Source organism: Chamaea fasciata, unplaced genomic scaffold (genome assembly GCF_029207755.1).
Source record: "Chamaea fasciata isolate MVZ Bird 193981 ecotype frontalis unplaced genomic scaffold, bChaFas1.0.hap1 SCAF_6, whole genome shotgun sequence".
In the NCBI taxonomy this organism is placed as follows: Eukaryota; Metazoa; Chordata; class Aves; order Passeriformes; family Sylviidae; genus Chamaea; species Chamaea fasciata.
Genome location: NW_027094091.1, coordinates 24395759 through 24416779, shown reverse-complemented (window position 1 = coordinate 24416779; position 21021 = coordinate 24395759). Strand labels below are relative to the sequence as shown.

General features: G+C 40.6%; 1 protein-coding gene across 2 annotated transcripts in view; it reads left to right on the top strand.

Annotated features, from left to right (window-relative positions):
* Positions 1 to 6206: 6206 nt before the first annotated feature.
* KCTD8 (potassium channel tetramerization domain containing 8) overlaps positions 6207 to 21021 on the top strand; it is a 93326-nt gene continuing 78511 nt past the window's right edge. The window contains exons 1-2 of one of the 2 annotated variants that reach the window (XM_066185680.1): positions 6207 to 7100; positions 15009 to 15250. In XM_066185680.1, coding sequence (XP_066041777.1) covers positions 6257 to 7100; positions 15009 to 15235 — 1071 coding nt within the window. In that variant the 5' untranslated portion in view covers positions 6207 to 6256 and the 3' untranslated portion in view covers positions 15236 to 15250. Of the gene's footprint in view, positions 7101 to 15008; positions 15251 to 21021 lie in introns of those variants that run through there. The other variant, XM_066185679.1, reaches the window with a different exon arrangement.

Here is a 21021-nt window from a genome sequence, read left to right as displayed (position 1 = left end):
TGCACTACTGTAGGGAGTTCCTGAAATAAACACTCTGCATTCATTTCTGTGTGCTAGACTAGATACATACCCACTCAGACAGTAAGTGCCTACTTGTCAGAACTCCTGAATACTGTAAACACAAGCTGAAACCAAAAGGAGCTGTGATTGTGTAGACTCCATCAAAATACAGGAAAAACAAAACCTTTATTCACAAAACAGAGTCAGACTAGCTGCACCAGCACAAGTGTGTACAACTACACCTATGTCCTCACTACCTGAGGTTTCCGTATTTCATTCAACTTAGGTTGATAAAGAAGTGGCAGAGAGGGAATATGAGATTCCCTGTTCTGATGACAGCAAAAAGGTGTGTAATTGCATAAACACTTTTGCTATAGCATATGACCATATTATATATCTTAATAATGAGGAGCCAAGTATGAAGGAAATGCAGCCTAACTTCACTATAAGGAAACCATATGATACTATATATATGTGTGTGTGTGTGTGTGTGTGTGTTTGTTCTGTCAAGCTGTTCATTTCAGCAGGCTCTGGTAAATTGCTGCTTGAGAATAAGAAAGAAATGAGCAGCTGAGCAGAACATCAATAAGCAGCACTTCTATAGAAATGACTTGACATTGATCAACATTTAAAAGATGTTTTTTTCAAAAAGATAAATGAATGAAGAAGGAAAAAATAGTACATTCAAATCCTAAATACAGTCTACAATGAAAAAAGTGAGAAAAATGTCATTGTCATACTTGGAATACGCTTGCATAACTGTTCAGGCTATTAGGCCTAATTAACAGCAAGTGAACAGATTCTTGCTGTGGGGGTGTTTATAGGCAGAATATGTTAAATGCAGAGTTTGACACATTGAAGTTAGAATTTAGTCAGATTTAGGCTAGTGTAAATTTACATAGAAGACACATTTCTGCTCTGAAAAGGAAATATGAACTAAATATTTTTGGAAGGCGAGTTCTGAGTGCTAATGTTAATAATTAAAAAGAAATTATGCACTTTTCATGGAATAAATCAAATAATATAAAATATAAAATTATTCTTATATATATCTGGGGGAAAAATACAATTGAAATATTCTAAAAGGTAGACTGGTTTATAATTCCTGGGGTTGTTCTTTCTTTTAGTTTTGCTTTGGTACTGGTAGCATAGTCTAGGGAATACTGCAAACTGCTACAGTATGAAAGCACAGGCATCATTTTAAATTTCATAAGTGAAAAGTGACTCTGTACCCAAAGAACTTGTCAGGTAAAGCTAATGCAACTGTTGTCATGAATTATTCAAACAAATCAGTTCAGCCACAGTATGATGGAGCTGACTTCACAGTGGTAACCTCTGTAAATACTGTCAGAAAACAGATAAAATAACTATTAGTGTCTGAAACTTCCAGTCCTTGGGAAGCTAAAGTTGCTAAATTCTTTCTTGATTAACCTGGCTAGCAAAACTTCTCACCAGGCCTTTTTTTTTTTTTTTTTCCCCTGAGAATGCATCATTTCTAAAACTTCAACAACTACTTGCTATGTTTCAAAGGCAACTTAAATTAGAGCTATGAATTACAAAGGACTGTAAAGTAAGTTCCCAGATTCCCAGAATCAGGTGTGCAGGCTAATTTCTTCTGATTTAAGTCCCAGGACTGCAGCTAAATAATCTATAGTCCTAACATAAATGTATACAATGCTGTTTAGGTTCTCAATGTACAAATTCCCACAGCACATCAACATGTATGAGTGCTTCTCTTCAACTCTGATAATTAACTATATGAATACAAACACTTCTAAATTCTTGTAGGAGAGAACTCCAATAATTTCAGAATAATGAAATGTCACATATAAATACATCTAAGGTTTAAAAAGGACTGGAAGGAAGATGTGCTGAATGAGTTAATAAGGAACAAACATAACATGTGTATTGAAGTGTTGACTGGTAGGTGGATGGCAAATAGACAAACAAAGTCTTTAAAAAGTCAGTACTTTGGAATGATGTTTTGTTGCTAACAAAGAAAAAAGTAAGATCTTAACAGAAGGAATTCTTAACAGGAAAATATTAATAACTGTGAAAATGACAGAAATGACAACCAAAAGGAAAGAAGGAATTGTGAAAGTGGCCGAGACTCGTAGGCTTATTGAGCCAGAGTACAGCAGTTTTGGAAATATGATTCTGCTGACAGTATTTCACAGTCTTGTCTACAATTTTAATATCATTTTTTGTGCTGATGACTGTTTGAAAGACAACATAATGATCTTAAATGCTTATTAGGTGATTTCTGTAATTATTGCAGACTGGCTTACAGTAATGATCTGGAACTTCTTTTCAGGAACCCTTCCTTCTTGATCCTGCAACTCAGGACAAAGGACTAAAGGACTTCACCAGGAGCCTACCAGAAGAATTTTTTCCTTACAAGAAAAGTTCACTTAATTTATTCCCTTACTGAGACTACAGATTGTTTTATGATTCTCTCTCTAAGGGAGTATCTGTTCTTTTACTACACATTATCCTTTACTTTGTGGTTAATTTTCATAGAGAAATAAGATTTTTTTTCCAATTTAATTTGAAAAGTGATTATGTATCCTTTATTTCATGTTATCCAATCACCTCGTATTAGTGAATGATTTTTTTTAAATCATACTCAAGAGTGTCTTTAAAACAAGACCCTCATGAAGACAACTCTCACCTCTCTCCTTCTCAGAAATGCTATTTTATTTAACAATTTTACCAAATACAGTTTCACAAGAGATTAGTGTAGCATTTTTATATGTAAAAAGGGTAAATCAGTTCAAAACTTGGCTGAGCAGTAAGCCAAGAAAATGTATTAATTGCCAATATCTTAATTTCCATTTCACAACTGTCTGAGCAGCAGCAAATGCATACTTTTATCTACATGAATGTTTCTTAGAATGACCTGGTTGCTCGACAAGATGTGGTCCAGATGATCTTCCTCATCCTCTTTTCTGTTTTCCCCCTCTCTCCACATGATCTTCTCAGGTTAGTGGAGATTTATCATTTAGACTGGTGAAACCAGCACACCAACTGACTCCAGGGCAGGAAGGACTAGAGTGAAAAGAAGTTTTTTATCTGAGGAATTTATCCTGACGGTGCCCCTCCAGGCTACTTCCAAAAGGATCGCTGTTGCTGCTGCTTGCACCAGTGTGCCTAGCTAGGGGAATCTCCAACTAACAGGAATTCTGCCCAATCTCAAAACATTCCTAACAGATAAAGAAACAATCCATGACAAATTTTCACCTGCTTTTTTTTTTTTTCTTTGCTTTAAGCATCAAAAGCCATTACATGTCTGAAGCTTAAGGATATTTACCTATGTACTTAAAGATTTACTTTTTTCCGTTGTAATGCCCTCAGACTTCACACAAATAGCACTGCAGGATGCTGCTACAATACGCAATGTAAACCTGTAAGAAGATGGTTCCTACTCCACAGAGCACAAACAAGTTCTCTCTGTCCATTGTCACGAAAAATTACCTTTGCAGTTTATATGGCCTATTTTCATTAACTCAAACAAAGACATTGATGGGCCTAGCATATACTTATTCACAGAAGAAACCAGGAGCTGACCAAATAATAGGCAGCATACAGGAGCTCAATACAGAAGTGACTTTAACATTTGGTGTGTGGATTTTTCAAGTATCACAGTAGCCGTTGAGCCTAGGAAGAATGTAGCACGGATCCTCTTCTTTCACTGATAATCCTGAGAAGAATCTTCTTACTTCCATAAGTAATACATTAATATTTATTTTATGCATGACTTCTATGCAAACTGACAAACTCTGGTAAATTCTGTGTGGCAAGTGATCTCACTCTATCTTGTCAAACTATGTATTCTTGGATTAGACATCCCTGCAAACACAAGTCACCAGCGAGAATGTTTAAGATACAGTTCTGCTGCAGCTGTGGGCTTCTGGAGGGGAGAATAAAATGCAATTATCTCCTTGTTAATGACCTCACTCTGACCATAGGAACAGTTCAGTGCTGCTCATAAGTGCAGTGCTGCAGTGTCACAGCTGTGCAATACTCTGGCATGAGTTGTCTCAGACATGGGCAAACGATTATTCTATATTACACAGAAGACAGTGGACAGGAAATCTGTCCTCTTAGAAATCAGCAGAAACATTTCATCTGTGTCCTCAAGAGAAACAATATCCCCTGCAGAAATGAGCAAGGCAATGAAAACTGACTCCTCTCATACCTCAAGGAATTAAACCTACAGAACCATGCAGCAAAATTGTCAATAAACAATGATGCCCCGCTTTCTTGTCCTGCAGTTTGAATGTTTTTTCTGGCCTTTAAGACAATTTCAAACAAAATAAACAACGAAAGAGACAACATTTTACTTTGTTTCTTACAGTTATTTCTTTTTTAAAAACTAATAATTGGTTTCAGTAAGTGGTCAAGGAGGGACACTGCAGAAATCTTTCCTGAAATCTTTCCTCCACATTTGTTTGCATGTCCTTTTAACTTCCACAAAATTCTTATGTCTGATGCACAACACATCTAGTTTTCCAGGAGTCTTTTCTCAGTTTAGCCATGTAAAAGCTAAAGGAGTTCTCTCTAAACACAGATTTAGTGTTAGTCTATAGCAAATGAAGTGAGGAAAGTAGCACCATGGACAGATTCCTTCCACCCTGAAAAAGAGAACTAAGACAAGGTCAGATGAAGTGCTGTAGATGCGTATGTTACTGCATTAAAGTAGAGAAGTCTTAGTGGTTTAAAGACTAAGCTTTGAATGACTGGTCGTCTTGACCACAGCACACTAGTGAGGAAGCGACAGACCACAGCTATCTATCTACCTGCAAACTGCTGATTTTTACCCCCAGGCCTGAAGTTACTCTTGTTTAAATGAAGACCAAGTTGGGCTCCTGCCTATGTGGCACAATTAATGGTTGAACCCTCACCATTTAAAGGCTTATAAAAAAACAAAGCTAAAATGTTCCCATGTATGAAACACCCAGCTTAACAGTCACACTTTGACCTGGTGCTGGTAGTCAGAGAAACACAGTCAGGTTTAGGCTTGGTTTTTACTGGCAAACACAATTGTACACCTCTCAGCCAATGCATGAGCACAAATCTGGGCTCTAACATATTCCGGCAGCACAGCCTGGAAATACATGCATCAGAAATCTGGATGCAGGTGAGCTGTGGCTCTCGCTAGAAACAAATAGATAAAAATTAAAAACTCTACTGCTTAAATAGAGTGCAAATTGAGGTGCTTCACAGCCAAGAATCCAGACACTAATGTTGCAAATCAGTGTCAGTCATCTGGATCCTAAAGGCAGCTGACTCTTTTTTCTGCTCTGAATCACCCCAATTCCATCGTCAATCTAGAGAGCATGCTTTAGCTTCTCTGACAATCAAGATCCCAGTGAGCCCTGCCACAGTGAAGCCTCACAACATCAAGTACAGCATTTGTGTCCCACCAGGACCCATTAGATTTGTGCCACCAGCACAGCTGAACGCTGGTTTCTTTCGTGCCCTCAATTAAATGCCCTCTTCACTCATATTATAAGCATGCTGATAGAGGGAAGATGGGGAAAAATGCTGTCATGTGCATCCTGCTGGATGCTACTCTTGGAAGAACGACCATCATTATAGCACGGCAAGTGTCGACCGGACCGACAGTGTAAGAGAGGCAGAGGCATTTGGTGGAGGCTGGGAGATTTTCAAAGGGGGGGGGGGGGGGGGGGGGAGGGGGGGAAACATCATTTCAAACCGAAGCCAGCCAGCCGAAGCGAGGGGAGGAGCCGGGTAGGGGCTTGGCTCTTTCCCGGGCCGAGCCTTGCAGCGCGGCAGAGCTTTGCCAAGTGGCAGCCGGCTCCGGCGGGCGCTCGGCCCCGAGGCCAGCTCGGCTGCGGGCCCCGCGCCCCGCCGGGCGGAGCAGGCAGGGCCGGGGGGCGCTCGGGTCGGGTAGCGCCGGGCCGGGCCGGGCCAGCCCAGCCCAGAGCCAGCCCAGAGCCCAGCGCAGAGTCCAGCCCAGAGCCCAGCCCAGGCCGTCCCAGCGCCAGGACAGCGAGGGGACTCCCGGGCCGGGGTCCTGCCGCCCGCTGCCGCGCCGGAGGGCGGCGGAGCAGCGGCCCCCTCCAGGCGCTTCCGAGCGCGCCGGGCGGCGGGGGAAGGAGGAGAAGAAGGAGGAGGTGGAGGAGGAGGAGGAAGAGAGGTGTGGGTGGAGAGGAGGGGAGGGAAGGAGGGGTGGAGGGAGGCCGGCTTTTTTAGGAGGGAGACCCTCCTTCGCGGCCGCCCGCTCGCAGCCATGGCTTTGAAGGAGGCGGGCGGCAGCATCCTGCCCATCAGCGACATGGTATCGGGGCCGTCGGGCTCGCCGTTCCCCGAGGTGGTGGAGCTGAACGTGGGGGGCCAGGTGTACGTGACGAGGCACTCCACGCTGCTCAGCGTCCCGGACAGCACGCTGGCCACCATGTTCTCCCCGTGCCGGGGCGGCCCGGCGGCGGCCCGCCAGCTGCCCAGGGACAGCCGGGCGCGCTTCTTCATCGACCGCGACGGCTTCCTCTTCAGATACGTGCTGGATTACCTGCGGGACAAGCAGCTGGCGCTGCCCGAGCACTTCCCCGAGAAGGAACGGCTCCTGCGGGAGGCCGAGTACTTCCAGCTGGGCGACCTGGTGAAGCTGCTGTCGCCCAAGGTCACCAAGCAGAGCTCGCTCAACGACGAGGGCTGCCAGAGCGACCTGGAGGATAGCAACTCGCAGGGCAGCAGCGACCGGCTTCAGCGGGCGGCTCTGGACAAGCGCTCGGGCTTCCTCACCGTGGGCTACCGCGGCTCCTACACCACGGTGCGGGACAACCAGGCGGACGCCAAGTTCCGCCGCGTCGCCCGCATCATGGTGTGCGGTAGAATCGCCCTGGCAAAGGAGGTCTTCGGAGACACCCTCAACGAGAGCCGTGACCCCGACCGACCCCCCGAGAAGTACACCTCCCGCTTCTACCTCAAATTCACCTACCTGGAACAAGCCTTCGACCGGCTCTCCGAAGCGGGCTTCCACATGGTGGCTTGCAACTCCACCGGCACCGCCGCCTTCATCAACCAGTACAGGGACGACAAGATCTGGAGCAGCTACACAGAGTACATCTTCTTCAGTAAGTGCTGCCCGCGCCCCTCTGTCGTCCCCCTCGCCGTTGTCCCCGGCGGGTGCACGGCGGTGTGCCCCTAAAGTACCGCTGCAGCCCCAGAGCCCTTCCTGTCCCAAAGCAACATGTAGCTGGAGAGAAATGGGGGCTGCCCCGTTTCCCCTCGCTCCGCTCTGTCACCGCCATAGTTCAAATTTCATTCTGTGCGTTGTGGGGGCGAGACGGGACGGGACTGCCTAAAATGAATGCCCCGTCCGGAGCGCGGCGTGGGAGCGTTTCCTCACACACCCGCCGTGGGGCAGCCCGGGCTTATCCCGCCTTTCAGCGCTGAGAGGCAGACCCCACGTGTCGGGGTGTCCCGGGGGAAGGGTCACTGGTTACGGATCGAGGGGCTACGGCCCTGGGGGGGTGTCCCTGCCCCGCTGGGCGGGCGCGGTGCGGGCGGGCGCGGCTCCGGCTCCGGCGCGGAGGGTTGCGGTGCTCCCCGCCAGGCAGGCGACGCAGAGATTCCCGAGCAAGGAAGGGTTTTAATATTTTATCGCTGCATTTCCTTCAAGTGAGCGCACTGCGCCTGGGCACGGTCCCCGTGAGGGAAGGGGCAGCGTGGGCACAGCCAACTTCCCAAGGAGCAAGAAAGAGTCTAGCTCCAAGGTGGACGAAAATCGGAAAAGAGAAAATAAACCATTCCATAGCCATAATGCAGCTCGTAAGCAACTTGGCTGGTCGGCTGTGGGTAGCCTTAAAGGTTTCGGGTCACTCGCAGATAAGAAAACCGAGCGATGACGAATGAGTTTCAATCTGGCAAAGTATGTAGTGCTATGTAGGGCACTGACTGAGCAGCGGGTTCGGGTCATGAAACCGCAGCTGGATGGAGAACATGATCCCCTGGCAGAGATTTGTCTTTGAAAGGCAGAGGCAGCCTTAAACATTACAGATGTGTTTGAGAGTCGAGCGAGCCGGCGGAAGAAAGAGGTGTTCTGCATTCACTTCTTTCTTCTCCTGCCTCTGTGTGGTCTCACGCTCCCTGAGCAAAGGAGGGGTGAATTGGCAGAGCATCTGCCTGCCTCTGTGGTGAGGTGGAAGATGCAGCCTCTAACTTCACCAGTAAGACAGCTGAACAGAAGCAACTTCTTTGCCCTGCAAAACTGGACTTAGGCACGGTATTTAATAGAGGAGGGAAATGTGAATGGTTTTCCACTGGGCGGAGAAATTTATATTGCTCTGTAATGTATAGGTGGTGACTTCCATTTGCTGAGCAGACTTGAGTACTCAGATCAATCTTTGAAACTGGATCAAAACAGTTTTTGAAGATTCATTGCATAACTTATCTCTGGTCATATTTGAATAGGATGTGTCAAAACTGAGCTCTAGAGGAGCTTCACATTCTCCTGGGTGGAATTCTGTCATGTATTTTACATGAGTGTTAAATCTTCTTTCTCAGAAAATTTGACAATTATTTTCTAAATAGTAAAATTTCCTTCTTGAAATAGCACATACTGTTTGCTTAGAAATAGATTTATATGTGCATAGTTTTTTGTGTACATTTGTGGCGCTCATAATGTTCTGGGCTATTTTTTGTGTGTATGTTATGATGAGGTTGCTGTATAGAATAGTCCTCTAATTCACATCATGTTCCAAATTAATCCCCAGTTTAATATCACTGATTTATTTGGAATAATGCCAGGGATGAACTGTATGGTGTATGTCACGAGTTTTGTTTTGGTTTTTAGTCTTCAAGGTTCTGATGTAGTGAAAAGTAAAATAGCTAATTACTTAAATTGATGCAGTGAACTGAAAGTTTATGGTTTTGCTTAATTTTTTGGGTGGGAGCTCTGTTTTACTTCTGAATGCAAAAAAAAAAAGGCAAAGATAAAAATGGGCTGAAGAAATGTTGAGCATATTTTAATTTTGGTTGCTTGTTATGCATTCAGAAACTTTTTTGTGTAACAACTTGTTTTATGATCAGATACATTTCTCTGAAATATAGCAAGATGGGAACAATACTTAAGAAAATCACCAAAATGCGAAGAGAAACATACAGAACAGTGCCTTAAGTAAATGCTTCAGTTTTTTCCCTGTCTTTTTTTAAGTCTGACAAGATGTCCTATTGATGGAGACTGTTGATAAAACAGCACTTTATTATAATAACAATTATAATATGCCCTGGATGGATTGTGTGTGTGCTGCTGCCTTGCCTGACAGCTGCACAAGACTCCAGAAAAGGGAGAGTGAACCTTGGAAGCCTTGTGCTCTGCACCAGGATTGGGAAGAGGGATCAGGACTACTGGCCGTAAGCTCTCCAACAACATCAGCCAGGGCCGTGTTCCTTCCTTGCTCATGAGCAGAGCTTAATACACAAGGAGAAGAGCAGTCGCTTTTTGATTTGTTCCTTGGAAAATATCCCCATGAACCCCAAAAAGGAAGCAGTTTTAGGGTGGGAAGTGGCTGATTTCAAGAGCTCTCATATCCAACACTGGATATCAAGATGAAAGACTTCAGGGAGCTTATTCCAGTTTTGGACAGTGCCTGAGACTTAATTTGGTGCTAGCAAAGAAGAAACCTTGTTTTATATCCCACTGGAAAAAGCTGTACCTGCATTTGCATTTGTTATTCACAGCATGAGCATCTGCAACCAGCAGCAACTGTAATATTTGTTGGTCTGTAAGTCCATAGCAGTCACATAAACTTCTTTTTCACCATTTCTCCTGAGGATCGTGGGCAGTTCTGTTTCCCCGTAATGGTAGATAGTAAAGTGATTGGAAACATACATGAGGATATACTCATTCTGTCCATTTTCTGAGGTTATAAGTAACTGAGTCAGTTTCTCCCCAAGACCTACTAAAGAAAGACAAAGGTTTAATCTGTGATTTGTGAAACATATTTCAGGTCTGTTTCTAGGATCTTTCAAACTTTGGTAAGTTTTTTGAGTTGAAATTATCATCTATCACTTTCCTAAAAAAATTGAAATTGCTTTATATTCTTAAACATTCTGGAAGATAAAATTCACCTGGAATAATGCATATATATTTAGCTTGTTTATGAACTGCTTAATATCTGGGGATAGAGGAGTAGTTGCAGAATAATTCTGATTGAGGAACCAGAGGTTGTTGGACACTGCTTTGGCAATGTGTCATGACAAATACAAAACCAGATTTCCTTTGTAGTATGTATAAGTCCTATAAAAAATATTAAGTTCTTTTTCCCTAGTGGTGTTTTAGCTATCATGTATGCAATGACAGATTCATTTGTCTACACAGTTAGTAGACGGCCAGAATTTAGCCTGTACCTTGCGCTGGTGGCTCAATTCTGAAAAGTGCTCATACATCTGTTCCACATGTCCATTACAAATCCTGTCTCTGTCTCTTAATGGTCAGTTAAAGGAGGAAACTCCTACATGGACTCTCTATTGGATAGTCTTTTTTACTTTTTATTGTTTGGTTTTCAAGTTTTTTGGTTTTGGGTTTTTTTGTTTGTTTTGGTTTGGTTTTTTGGGTTTGTTTTTTTTTTTTTGCTCCATGTTATTAACACTCTGACCTTAGTACACATGAGGATGAGTTGGGTCAGGTTAGTGTAACATGAAATGCATACGCAAAAGGATGCTGAAATTCTTCTACTGCTTAGTTTCACACTGCCATAGAAGATGACAGATTAATTAATTACCTGTTCATATGCAATAGGTTATGGCCTTCAAAAAAGTTGCTTCTAACTGGACACAGGAGACCTTGCTTCTTGCTGTGGCTGCAAGCACTGTAACATGTCTTCTGTTAGCGGACATCTTTGTGAGAAAAGGGCAAATTTTACCTGTTGAATGTTTTTGGGGGATGGGGTTTTTTTTTTGTGGTTCATGTTATCTCAGTACTGTTGTGTAATGCAAGATTGCCTGTGTATGCTATTACTAGTGTTTTTTTTCTTCTGTAGAATCTAATTAGTCCTAATGGATTTTACTTTTAACATCTGCTATGCAGTGTGACTTAGGGGTGTTGAGAGCATTGTGCTCAGCTGAAAGCTTACTGTGCTGAACTGACATCTTTATTATAAGAAGAATACAGTGATATTTCCTGAAAACTTTAACATGCTTTCTATGTTGACACTCCTGTTTCACATATGACAGTTTCTGTTTTCCTTTTATTTTGTTTTTGTTTTGTAGCAGGTGACATTAGCATGGATTTATGGTGCTTATTTTCCACTTGAAGTCACAGCACTCTGAGATTACATTGGATGCTGTGGAAATTGTCATAAACAAGTGATAATAATTTTGTAATCAGATGGGGAGTAAGTGGTTGGAAGCAATGAAGTTTTAGGAGGCAATATGGTATTTAAAAAAACCCAACAAACCCAAATTCAAACAAAATTATATCAGCAACTCCACCCCCCCAAAAAACAAACAAACAAACAACCCCAAAAAACCCCTCAAAAACCCCCCACCCAACAACAACAAAACATAACTAACATCGATTGTGTCATTGCATGTAAAATACTTTGAGGTGTTAGTTGCTCTGTAAGTACCAAATCCAGTTCAGCATCCCGGTGGGATAGTGAGGGTTGGTGGGTTGGCAGATAACCCTAAACTGCTCTTTTGAGGGCAGAGTGGTGTGAGAGCCATCCATCCAGTGGTTACTGTGACCACATCAAGATGTTCTCCATCCATCGCTGCATCTTTGGTGGAGTTTTTAATATGTGGAGTGTATCTCTGCTATATATATTTTTTTTTTAATCTGGAATAAATATATGTGAGACATGGAGGAAAAAAATGGAGACCAAAAAAAAAACCAAAAGAGAAGGGTATTACATCTCTGTGACACATGGAGATAAATTTGGACAATTTTCTTTGAACCTGAATCAGACCCTCAAAGATTATAGGGTCCAAATTTTTGGTGGGATGATGTGAAGGATTAAATCAGTATCACAAGCACAGTGTAGAAAAGCTTCACATTTCTAACAGTTTCAAGATCTAGAAATATTGTTTCTGACAGGACTATTGAGAAAAGCCCTTTAAAGGGATTTTTTAGGCAGTCCTTTGACTTTGGAAAACTGATGCAGAACTTTAGGATGTTCCGTCTTATGATTTCAGCTCAACTCTTAATGCAGTTTAAAATTAAATAAATAATAGGCTGCTCCTTACCTTGTCATTCTTCCAAAATATATGTTCCTGAATGCAAAGGGATGAATCAAAGTGTTCAGTCATAATTAAGAATAAAAGAATATTACTCCTATGCTGCCACTTGATATAGCATGTGATAATCTAGTCTACTGAAACTGGTATTCTGATATTAGTCACCATTTCAACCAATAGACTTTATCTCAGAATTATTTTAAAATATGAGATTAAAAAGAACTTTGAACAGATTTAACTTTTTAATAAAAAATGAAAATAACCTGCTTTCCTCTACAGCTGATATAAAGACACTGCTGCAGAGAAAAACTGTGCCAGGAACCTCTTGATTTTTTTTACACCTCAATCAAAATATGCATAACAAAGTACAATGATTTGTGATCACATTTTGTCAATTGTCTCCAGTTTTTTTTTTTTTTCTACAGTAAAATCATATTTTTAGGTATTGTGGAGCCTTTTTAATATTTAGAGCTGGGTGTTGAAAATGTGTGGTATTTAAAAATAGAGTTAGAGATTAACTAAGAAAATCAACTATCCTAGATATTATATGCCAGGATCAATGCTAGATAAAGAATAAGCAAGAATTGATGGAAGCAGCTGCTATTTCTGATGTCAGGAAATGGAAACACACTGGTTTTGATATTATCCCAGGCTGGTATTTCTTGTGGATTACTTGGGGAAAAAAATGACAGTGTTAGAAAAGCTGACTTTGCTGGATCTGTAATATTTTGCAGGAGAACCACTTCTTGGTGTCAGATCATTTCATAGATTTTCAAGGATTTATGACAGTAGTTGCAGGGAAATGTTTATTTTTCCACAGTAAGATGAGCGAGCAAATCATATTTTATTTTTTGTTTAGTGTCAACATGAAATTCTAGTTATCTACTGTTCAAGCACAAAAGTTATGCATATCCAAGCTTTCCTTTTAATATTGTTCCGGGCAGATGATTTAAAATTAAAACATTACTGCTAATAAAATACATTTTGCAATGTTTCCTTTCTCAGGATGATATGGCTGATATTTCACTAGGGCTGGTCTTCTCCTTTGCTGCAAATACCACATTTGTTACACTGTGGTGAGAATTTGTGTGGCAAACAAAAATTCACTGAGATTTGCACCAAGAGTGTGTTCATTGATTGTGACATTATCCCCTTTCTTGCTGTAGTTCCACATTTAAACACAGGTCTCGAGAAATTAAAAACTGTTCAGGCTGAGTTCTTGGAGGTCAAAAGTAAGATGCTGTGGGTGTGAGGAGAGCAGAGGCAAGGGAAGGGCCACTTCTTGGTCCAGCTAAGCCCCGGCATGGCCTGGACAAGGCGGCCAGAAGTAATCGGTTGCGTTCTGCTGTGTTACCAGCTTAAGGATGAGCTCAGAATGCCCAGATGGGTCAAGAAGGAAAGGGCACAGGGTGGTGTGCATCCATCTCACCCTTCTGGAGTCCTGAGCAGCTCAAGACTGGTGTGGTGGTGCTTAGTGGAGCTCAGCATTGTCCTTGGTTGTCGCAGCAGCTCGGCAGGTCCCGGGTGTCACTCTCTGGGGGAGAGGCGAGCGGTGCAGCCCTGCTCTGCGTTTGCTCCCAGATTTTTCTTAAGATTTTCTGTCCCCAGTTTTGGAGTACTTTACTGCTAGAGTCATGTAAGGAGTCTATTACAGAGTTAGGCTGGCCAGTGTTGTGTTTGCAGGGCTTTTTCACGCTACGGACTGCTTATTTGGTCGGTGGTTATTTGACTATGATTGAAAAAAAGTTGGAGGCACTGTACCAGCTAAGATCCTAACCTAACAAACTGATGTTATTTTTATATCCAAGGATGGTTTTGTTTCACTTCTCCTTACAAGACCTTTGTTTCCTGAAGCATGTGGTGTACTAATGCCACTCAAATCATAGCTCTTCTATAAACCAAACCACTCGAAGTCCAGTGGAAAATCCTTAAAAAAAATTACTAGGCAAATTTAATTTTGCTTTAGCAAATCAAATGCTTCATGATGGATTTCCTGGGTAGGTTGTTCACTTCAGCTTGATCAAACTGCATGTTCTTTTTCAGAAGAAGTAATTTATACTCTACTTAAAATTCATATATTGAATAAACGTTAGGAGAAGAAAAGTCCTATATGTAAAATATCATTCTCAGCACAGATGAAGTACTTTTATTTAAATGTTTTGTATTATTTTTATTTTTGATTTTAAGCCAGTAATTGCACATTTGGCTTTTACCTCAAATAAATTCAGGAATATTCAGTGAATTAATTTCTTTTTGTTGTTTTTTTTTTTTCTTTGACCAAAATGGAACTAATCATATATATAAGGACCAACAGTGTGAAACTCACAATTAAGTTCCATTCAAAATTTCAGCTTCACTGGGGCTGAAGTAACAAATAGCCTTGTGCTAGTCCCTTCCATAAGGGTAAAATTCAAACTACACAAGTGGTTATTTCACTTCATAACTGTTTTTAATACACAAAATCCTGTCAGGAGTTAAGCAGTGATGGTTTGTAATTTTTACGGCAACTTTAGAAACTAGTGCCTTTCCATTTTGGTTGCATTTTATTACACTGTGGGAGCTAAACTTATCATGTTCTTACATTTTGACAGTGTAGCTTCAGAAGACAAACTAAAGGGTGCAATCCTGCTGCAAGGTGCAGCTCCATTCATATCATCACAGCTCTAAATATTTTGGGGACCTTACCAGTAAAATCACAGTGGTGTTAATGAGTTTCATTGTTCTAGGAACAAGATGAGCACAATGCTTTAAAAAGTTCTATGCAAATACTATCCGTGTAATTACTTGTATCTTGTCTTTCCCAGGGTTTCTTAAAAGAGGAGATATGCCTCCAGAAATACGGACCTGTGTATTTGCCTATTCTTTGTGCTATGGGGTCTGCCTGGCCTTAAGCAGTGTGAAGACTGCTCTGAGTTACAGCTGGTGCAGTGATTCCTTCATCAATATCTTGCAGCTGAGAGTAGCTGAGTCAACTGTAGTTGTGCTCTTTCTCACTGTTCCAAACATGCTTGAGCCCTGTGGCAGAGTCTGAGAAAGAGGTGCAGAGCCAGGGGCTGCTGCCTCTGGGGACTGCCACTGCCTCTGAGTTGGCTTTGTACTGCTCCAGCCACGTACCCTGTACCTGTTTTCTCTCCCAATGACATGAACTTAGCAAATAAAGAAAACTAGAGTGGCTTATAGAATAAAAAAAAATAATAGTGCTTCCTTTTGAAGGGAATGGTACAGCAGTTTTTTAAAAATTCTGTGAATAACTCAATCCAGAGACAGCAATTCAATTACAAGTACAACTACTCATGGCAACTAGTGTACCGGAAAAGGTATTCTGCACACCTCTTCAGGGGCAGAAGGTGTGGGCTGGGAAACTGAGGGGAAAAATCAATGTCATCATTGACTTTTATATGTGAAAGTAAATATTTCAAGTCTTTGCTTAGCATACATTCAGTTGTATTGTATTTAATATTTAGAGAGGTGTTCTCTTTGCATTAGCAGAAGGATATTATTCAGAAACTAAGTCAGTATATTTTGTTTTTCTATAAGCAAACAACAGTAACCTTCAGATGCATTTGTATCTTTTATCTTTCATCCTTGCTGGGTTTTACCCTGTAGTAGTATTAACAAATATTCCCAAAGAGAGAAGTGCTACTGCTCAGGGACTCTTGTCACATTTCGTTGTAAACATTCTCCTGCAACTTAACTTAGTAGGGAAATTGTTCTATATTTTATTGAATGAAGATGTTCAGAGGTTCTTTCAAAGATTACAACTATGTCAGTGTATTCCATGGAAGTTATTGAAAGTGTACTATCATTCCAACAGCTTTGTATCAGTCAGTATTTTATATATGTCACAGGGATCTGTGAAACTCTTTATTTAATGATAGGAGCAAAAAGGCCCAGTATTGCATATATTCATGATGATATAAATAATTTTTCTGCAAAAGGGTTACTTTCATAACCTCTTACTAACAGTTTAATTAAATGAGATTTCCCCTTTTGTTACTCAAATCATCATTAAAACCACCATACCTGCGAAACCATGAGAGTAACGACAAATGTCCATTTTGTGTATACAGAAGTATTCTCTAACGCTCTTGTTCTTAATCCAAGTTTTTTTTTCATTCTCATTGAAACTCATGGTACAAAAAAAAAAAAAAATGAAAATCAGCTACAGAAAGGCTGGAAGGCAGAGAAAATAAATCAGTAAAATTGAGTGCCAACAATTTAATCAGTATAATGTGTAGATAATACAGTGGAGAAAGATTAAAACTAAACAACACTTTTTGCTATTTTCTTTTGGTAAACACATTTTCTTTTCCTGTTTTCTCACAGTCACTCTTTTATGGGCAGCCACTTCTCAGTATTGTTCTTTTCAGACAGCTGTTACTATTTCTGTTGTTAATGCCTACTGTGGCTTTTGAGCAGTTCTGAAACAAAGCAGAGGCATGGCTACTCTTGTCTTTCCATCTATTTTTGTCTCATTGCAGTGTTTGGTAATATAAATATCACTCATTCTGTCCTTCTAAAAATACCATTATACAGCTTTGTAGAAATGTGATCAATATTGCTGAAGCTACATGCACTTCAGGGGGAAAAAAGAAGAAACAAATTAATTTGGTTATATATGATGCAAGAGAGAATGGGACTGTTGTTCAAGCAAGGTTGTTTCTGTCCTCTTATAATTTCAAAATTTTGGCATCAAATCCCACGCGTGCCTTTCTGCATGACTTAGCCATTTGAAATACCCCTTCTTTGGAGAAGGAGTTTTCAGAATCTGTATGTGTAGTTAAACCTTATCACATTTAAAGAGTAAAACAAAAATCTTTAAGAAATTGAGCTAAGAGCACTGTAATTAGCAATCCTGCTTGGAATTTTTACTTTCCCAGGACCCATAGACTTCAGTTTTCTGTTACCAGTCCCTCAGAAAGCTGTGCTTGTTTACCTCTCTTAATGTTGCCATAGCTTGCAAATATAAATTTATCACCTTCACACTGTCAGTTTGTTTCTGGGGATACAGGAAATGAATATAACCTCTCTAAATCTTGTAGACAGAGACACAGTCTGCGTGGTTTTGTTCCCCCCAAACCATATAGAGTAGCAGATAATTACATACTTTACCTTCAGAATAACCTTGCAATTCTTTAGGATAGAAGGGACAAACTTTTCAGAACTGTTTGTTATTTAGATATTTGAAGATTATTGGAATTTTTGAAGTTTTACTTCATAACCTGCTAAGTTTATATCTTCATATAACTTTTAGTGGTCTAGTAGTTCAGCCTCCAGCTGAACAATGCACATTTTTATTCCTCTACTTTCAGTATTTATTTTTCCACTTGTAGCTGAAGTACTTTGGTGTCTAAATTGGTGGAATTATGCCCCTAAATAATTGCATCTGTGATCACATTTGATTACAGGAAGCAGAATGTGCTCATGGCAGAGAAGATTAGGTTAAATGCTGTCTAATCAGTTCCCCAATGACTGTCTCCTGGCAGTGCTTCCTTCCTAAATCCCATTTCTAGGGATGCCATGAATAAAAGCTGTGTGGCCTGTGCAAGTCCTTGTCTTCAGAAGATGGTTTTGCTTTTCTGATTTGAGGGGTCTGACATGGACTTAGGAGCAAGGCTGAACATCGGTCACCCTTGCCAAAAGGTTATGGTGTGTGCTCATGGTGCTTTTGGGTGGACTTGGCAAGGTGGCTCTAAGGCCACGGGGAACTGGAGAGGGGAGCTGGAGGGTGTCTGTGCTGCTGCTTGGGGTGTGCCATCCCCAGGGGTCACAGCTGGAATGGGTCCTGGGCAGGTCTGTCAGGGCTGGTGCAGCCCTGAGGGTGTCCCAGGGGTGTATATATATATATTTGCTGGTATTCACAGAGGCCATGTCTGCCCTCTGTGAATAGCAGCAAATAAGGCAAGAGCTGCATCCTCCAAGGACCTCTGGCCAGGTGCCATAATCACAGGTCTGCTTCAGTGCCAGAGCAATGAGTCAGGGTGGGGCATTCCACAATTTAAAAACTTGTTAGAGCACAAAATACATGAGAAATAACTCCTTGAGTTATATTTTTGCAGGAAAACCAAAGGGTTCTTGGTCAAAGGCAGCAACAGTAGGACCAGAGTTGCATCTAACTAATAATTTTGCAGTGGTATGGCACACCCTTTGTGTTCCTGCAACCATGCTGCTGAATCAGCTTAAATTCAATAGCAACCTCAAACTTAATATAGTTAATCTGAATATTCTTTATTTGTCTGCAAAGTATGGAAGGACAGAAGCAGTTGTTATAAGCAATAGGTAACTGAAATTTTTTTAAAAAATGGGGAAAGTTATTTGCTTTTTAGATTATGGCAGAATGTTTCATTTATAATTAATATTAATGCTGTATGCAGGACTTTTTGTATTGTCACACAGGATGCATAAATGTACAAAGGAACCCAGAGTAGTTGCTTAGCTGCATTTTTTGAACACAGTAAAAATATTCTGAACATTGAGAAGATATCCTTTATTTTTTTAAAATATTTTAATACATGATTTTGAAATCAGGATTATCCTGTATCATCATAGTGGGATTACGAGAAAAAATAGTTAATCTTTTTAATGAACCATGTAATGAATCACATTTGAGAATAATATGAGACAAAAATTGACCTCCAAATCAATGCTTTCCATCTTGAATGTATTTTCAGAAAAGCCAGTCAAGTTCAATGAAAATTTCCATCTGCACTGTGAGTACCAGGCAAGCAGCAGGCATAGACAAATTTGAATTTATACTGCTGGTTTGGAAAATTTAGTTTTTCTTATCACCTCTGTGACTAGCAATAAACCACACTTATTTCTTTCCTTCCTTATCCTGTGGTTATAGCATAGGTTTAGCAATCCAGAAATTGATATTTTATTGAAGTTCACCTTGATTTCTAGCAGTGGTTAGCTCTCATTCATTAATTTGCTCAATTAAGTCTGTGTGTAACAGTAAAAGCAATGCTAGTAAAAGCTATTTACTTTATTATCAAGCAGTCACTTGATAATAATACTAGATGATTACTGCTGGTCCAGAGCATGTTACCATAATTTCTGTTCAAAAAGGTATATGGTTTTAAACTGTGGATCAGGAAATTAAGTGTTAAATGTTACGTGTGGCAGGCACGTAACACTCAGCCTTCAAGCTTCCTAATAGACTTAAAAGTTCCTTGATAAAAGGCAAAACATTTCCTCCATTAAGGAGGTGTTGGAACAGTCTGTGCAGTGATGCTGTGCATGTTGTGCATCCTTTGAGGCTTTCAGGACTTGTCTGGATCAAGCCCTGCTAACCTGATCCAACCTCATAACTGACTGTGCTTTTGAGCAGGAGGTTGGACTGCTCCTAAGTTACCTTGTGGCTCTCTTTGATGTGATTTACATTGACATTGGCTATTTGAAAACACTTCTCAGAAAAGGAGAAGTGAACTGCTGCGGGTAAATCAAGTAGAAGCTGGGAAGCTATAAATTCTGATTATTCTCAAAGTCAAAAACTTCAAAGCTTTAGCTTTGTGTTGTCTTTTTACTTACATCAGTGTGTCCTATCAGAATGGAAACAACAGCTTCAGGACAAAGTTTCTTATAGGACTTTCTGGCCCAAACTCAAGACCGCAGAACGTTAAATAGGCAGGCCACAGTTAAGAAAGTATCTGAAAAAGTAAAAAACCCCTGCATTTTGGATCGCACTGTAGTTGTTTATCACATGTTGCTTCGAGAAAGAATTCTCACAAATCTAGAAAATCACCACTGTTTAAAACTAATAATTTTTATTGTCATTCTTTAGAGAGATTCTGGTGCTGTCTCTTACAAAGGTGACAGACTGCCTTGTATTTCTTTGGGTTTCTCTCCATTTTGATGGTTTTAATCAGTGTTGAGTTCCTTTATTGTGACATATTTTTTTGCTGCTGTTTTTCAGCCTCTCTATTTTTCCCCTAGCATAGCTTGAATCAGTTTATGTAGCAACTGCAAAAATGCTGAAGAGGATTATTTTGGTAGCCTTATTTTACTATTAAAAATAATGGTAAAGGAAATATGAAAAATATGGAGTTATTTGTTAGCAATACACTGTGGAATGGATGCATAGAGTAAATACAAGATAGTTAATTATTAGGATATTTCAGCAGTTTAAATTATCTTCTTCTTGAAATTTTAATGTAAGAAGAGAACATAAGGCTCTAGTAACTAGGATTATAAAAAAATGTTGGATATTCCTCTTGCTTTTCCCACATTACTGAAAAATTGCCTAAATGATGTAGCTGAAGGTTCTTTGTGCTGTTAAAAATTCCCTTATGGCAACAAATTAAAACAGAAATATTGCTTGCTTTGTGTGACACCTAATAGATAAATATAGATACATGGTCTTAGAGAAGCAGCATAATTAAGATCTTAAGTAAGTTCTTATGTCAGTTGTAGGTTGTCAAAACATCAATGAAATTGTGTCAGTTATGCCCAGAGTAATATGTTTTCTTCTCAAAAGTTATTCTTCTAGATGGGGCATATGTTGTTAAAGACATTGTGTATTTCCATCTCTAGTTATTGCGATAGAGGGATTGGGCAGATTGGTAGAGCTACCCTTGTTATGACCTCACCTACATCCACTTAGAGAACATCTGGATGTCTTGATGGTGTCAGCTGGTCTGTCCCTCTATGTCCACATTAGATATAAATCAAAACTCAAGTGACACGGAGTTAAAACCCCTTTGGCTTGTGTTGTGTGAACTTTCAGTCATTGATGTAGCTTGTATTCTAAAGGGGGTTTTGTTCAGGATGATAGAGAATATCTGCACCAGCCAAACAAAACTATCTTGCTACAGAAAG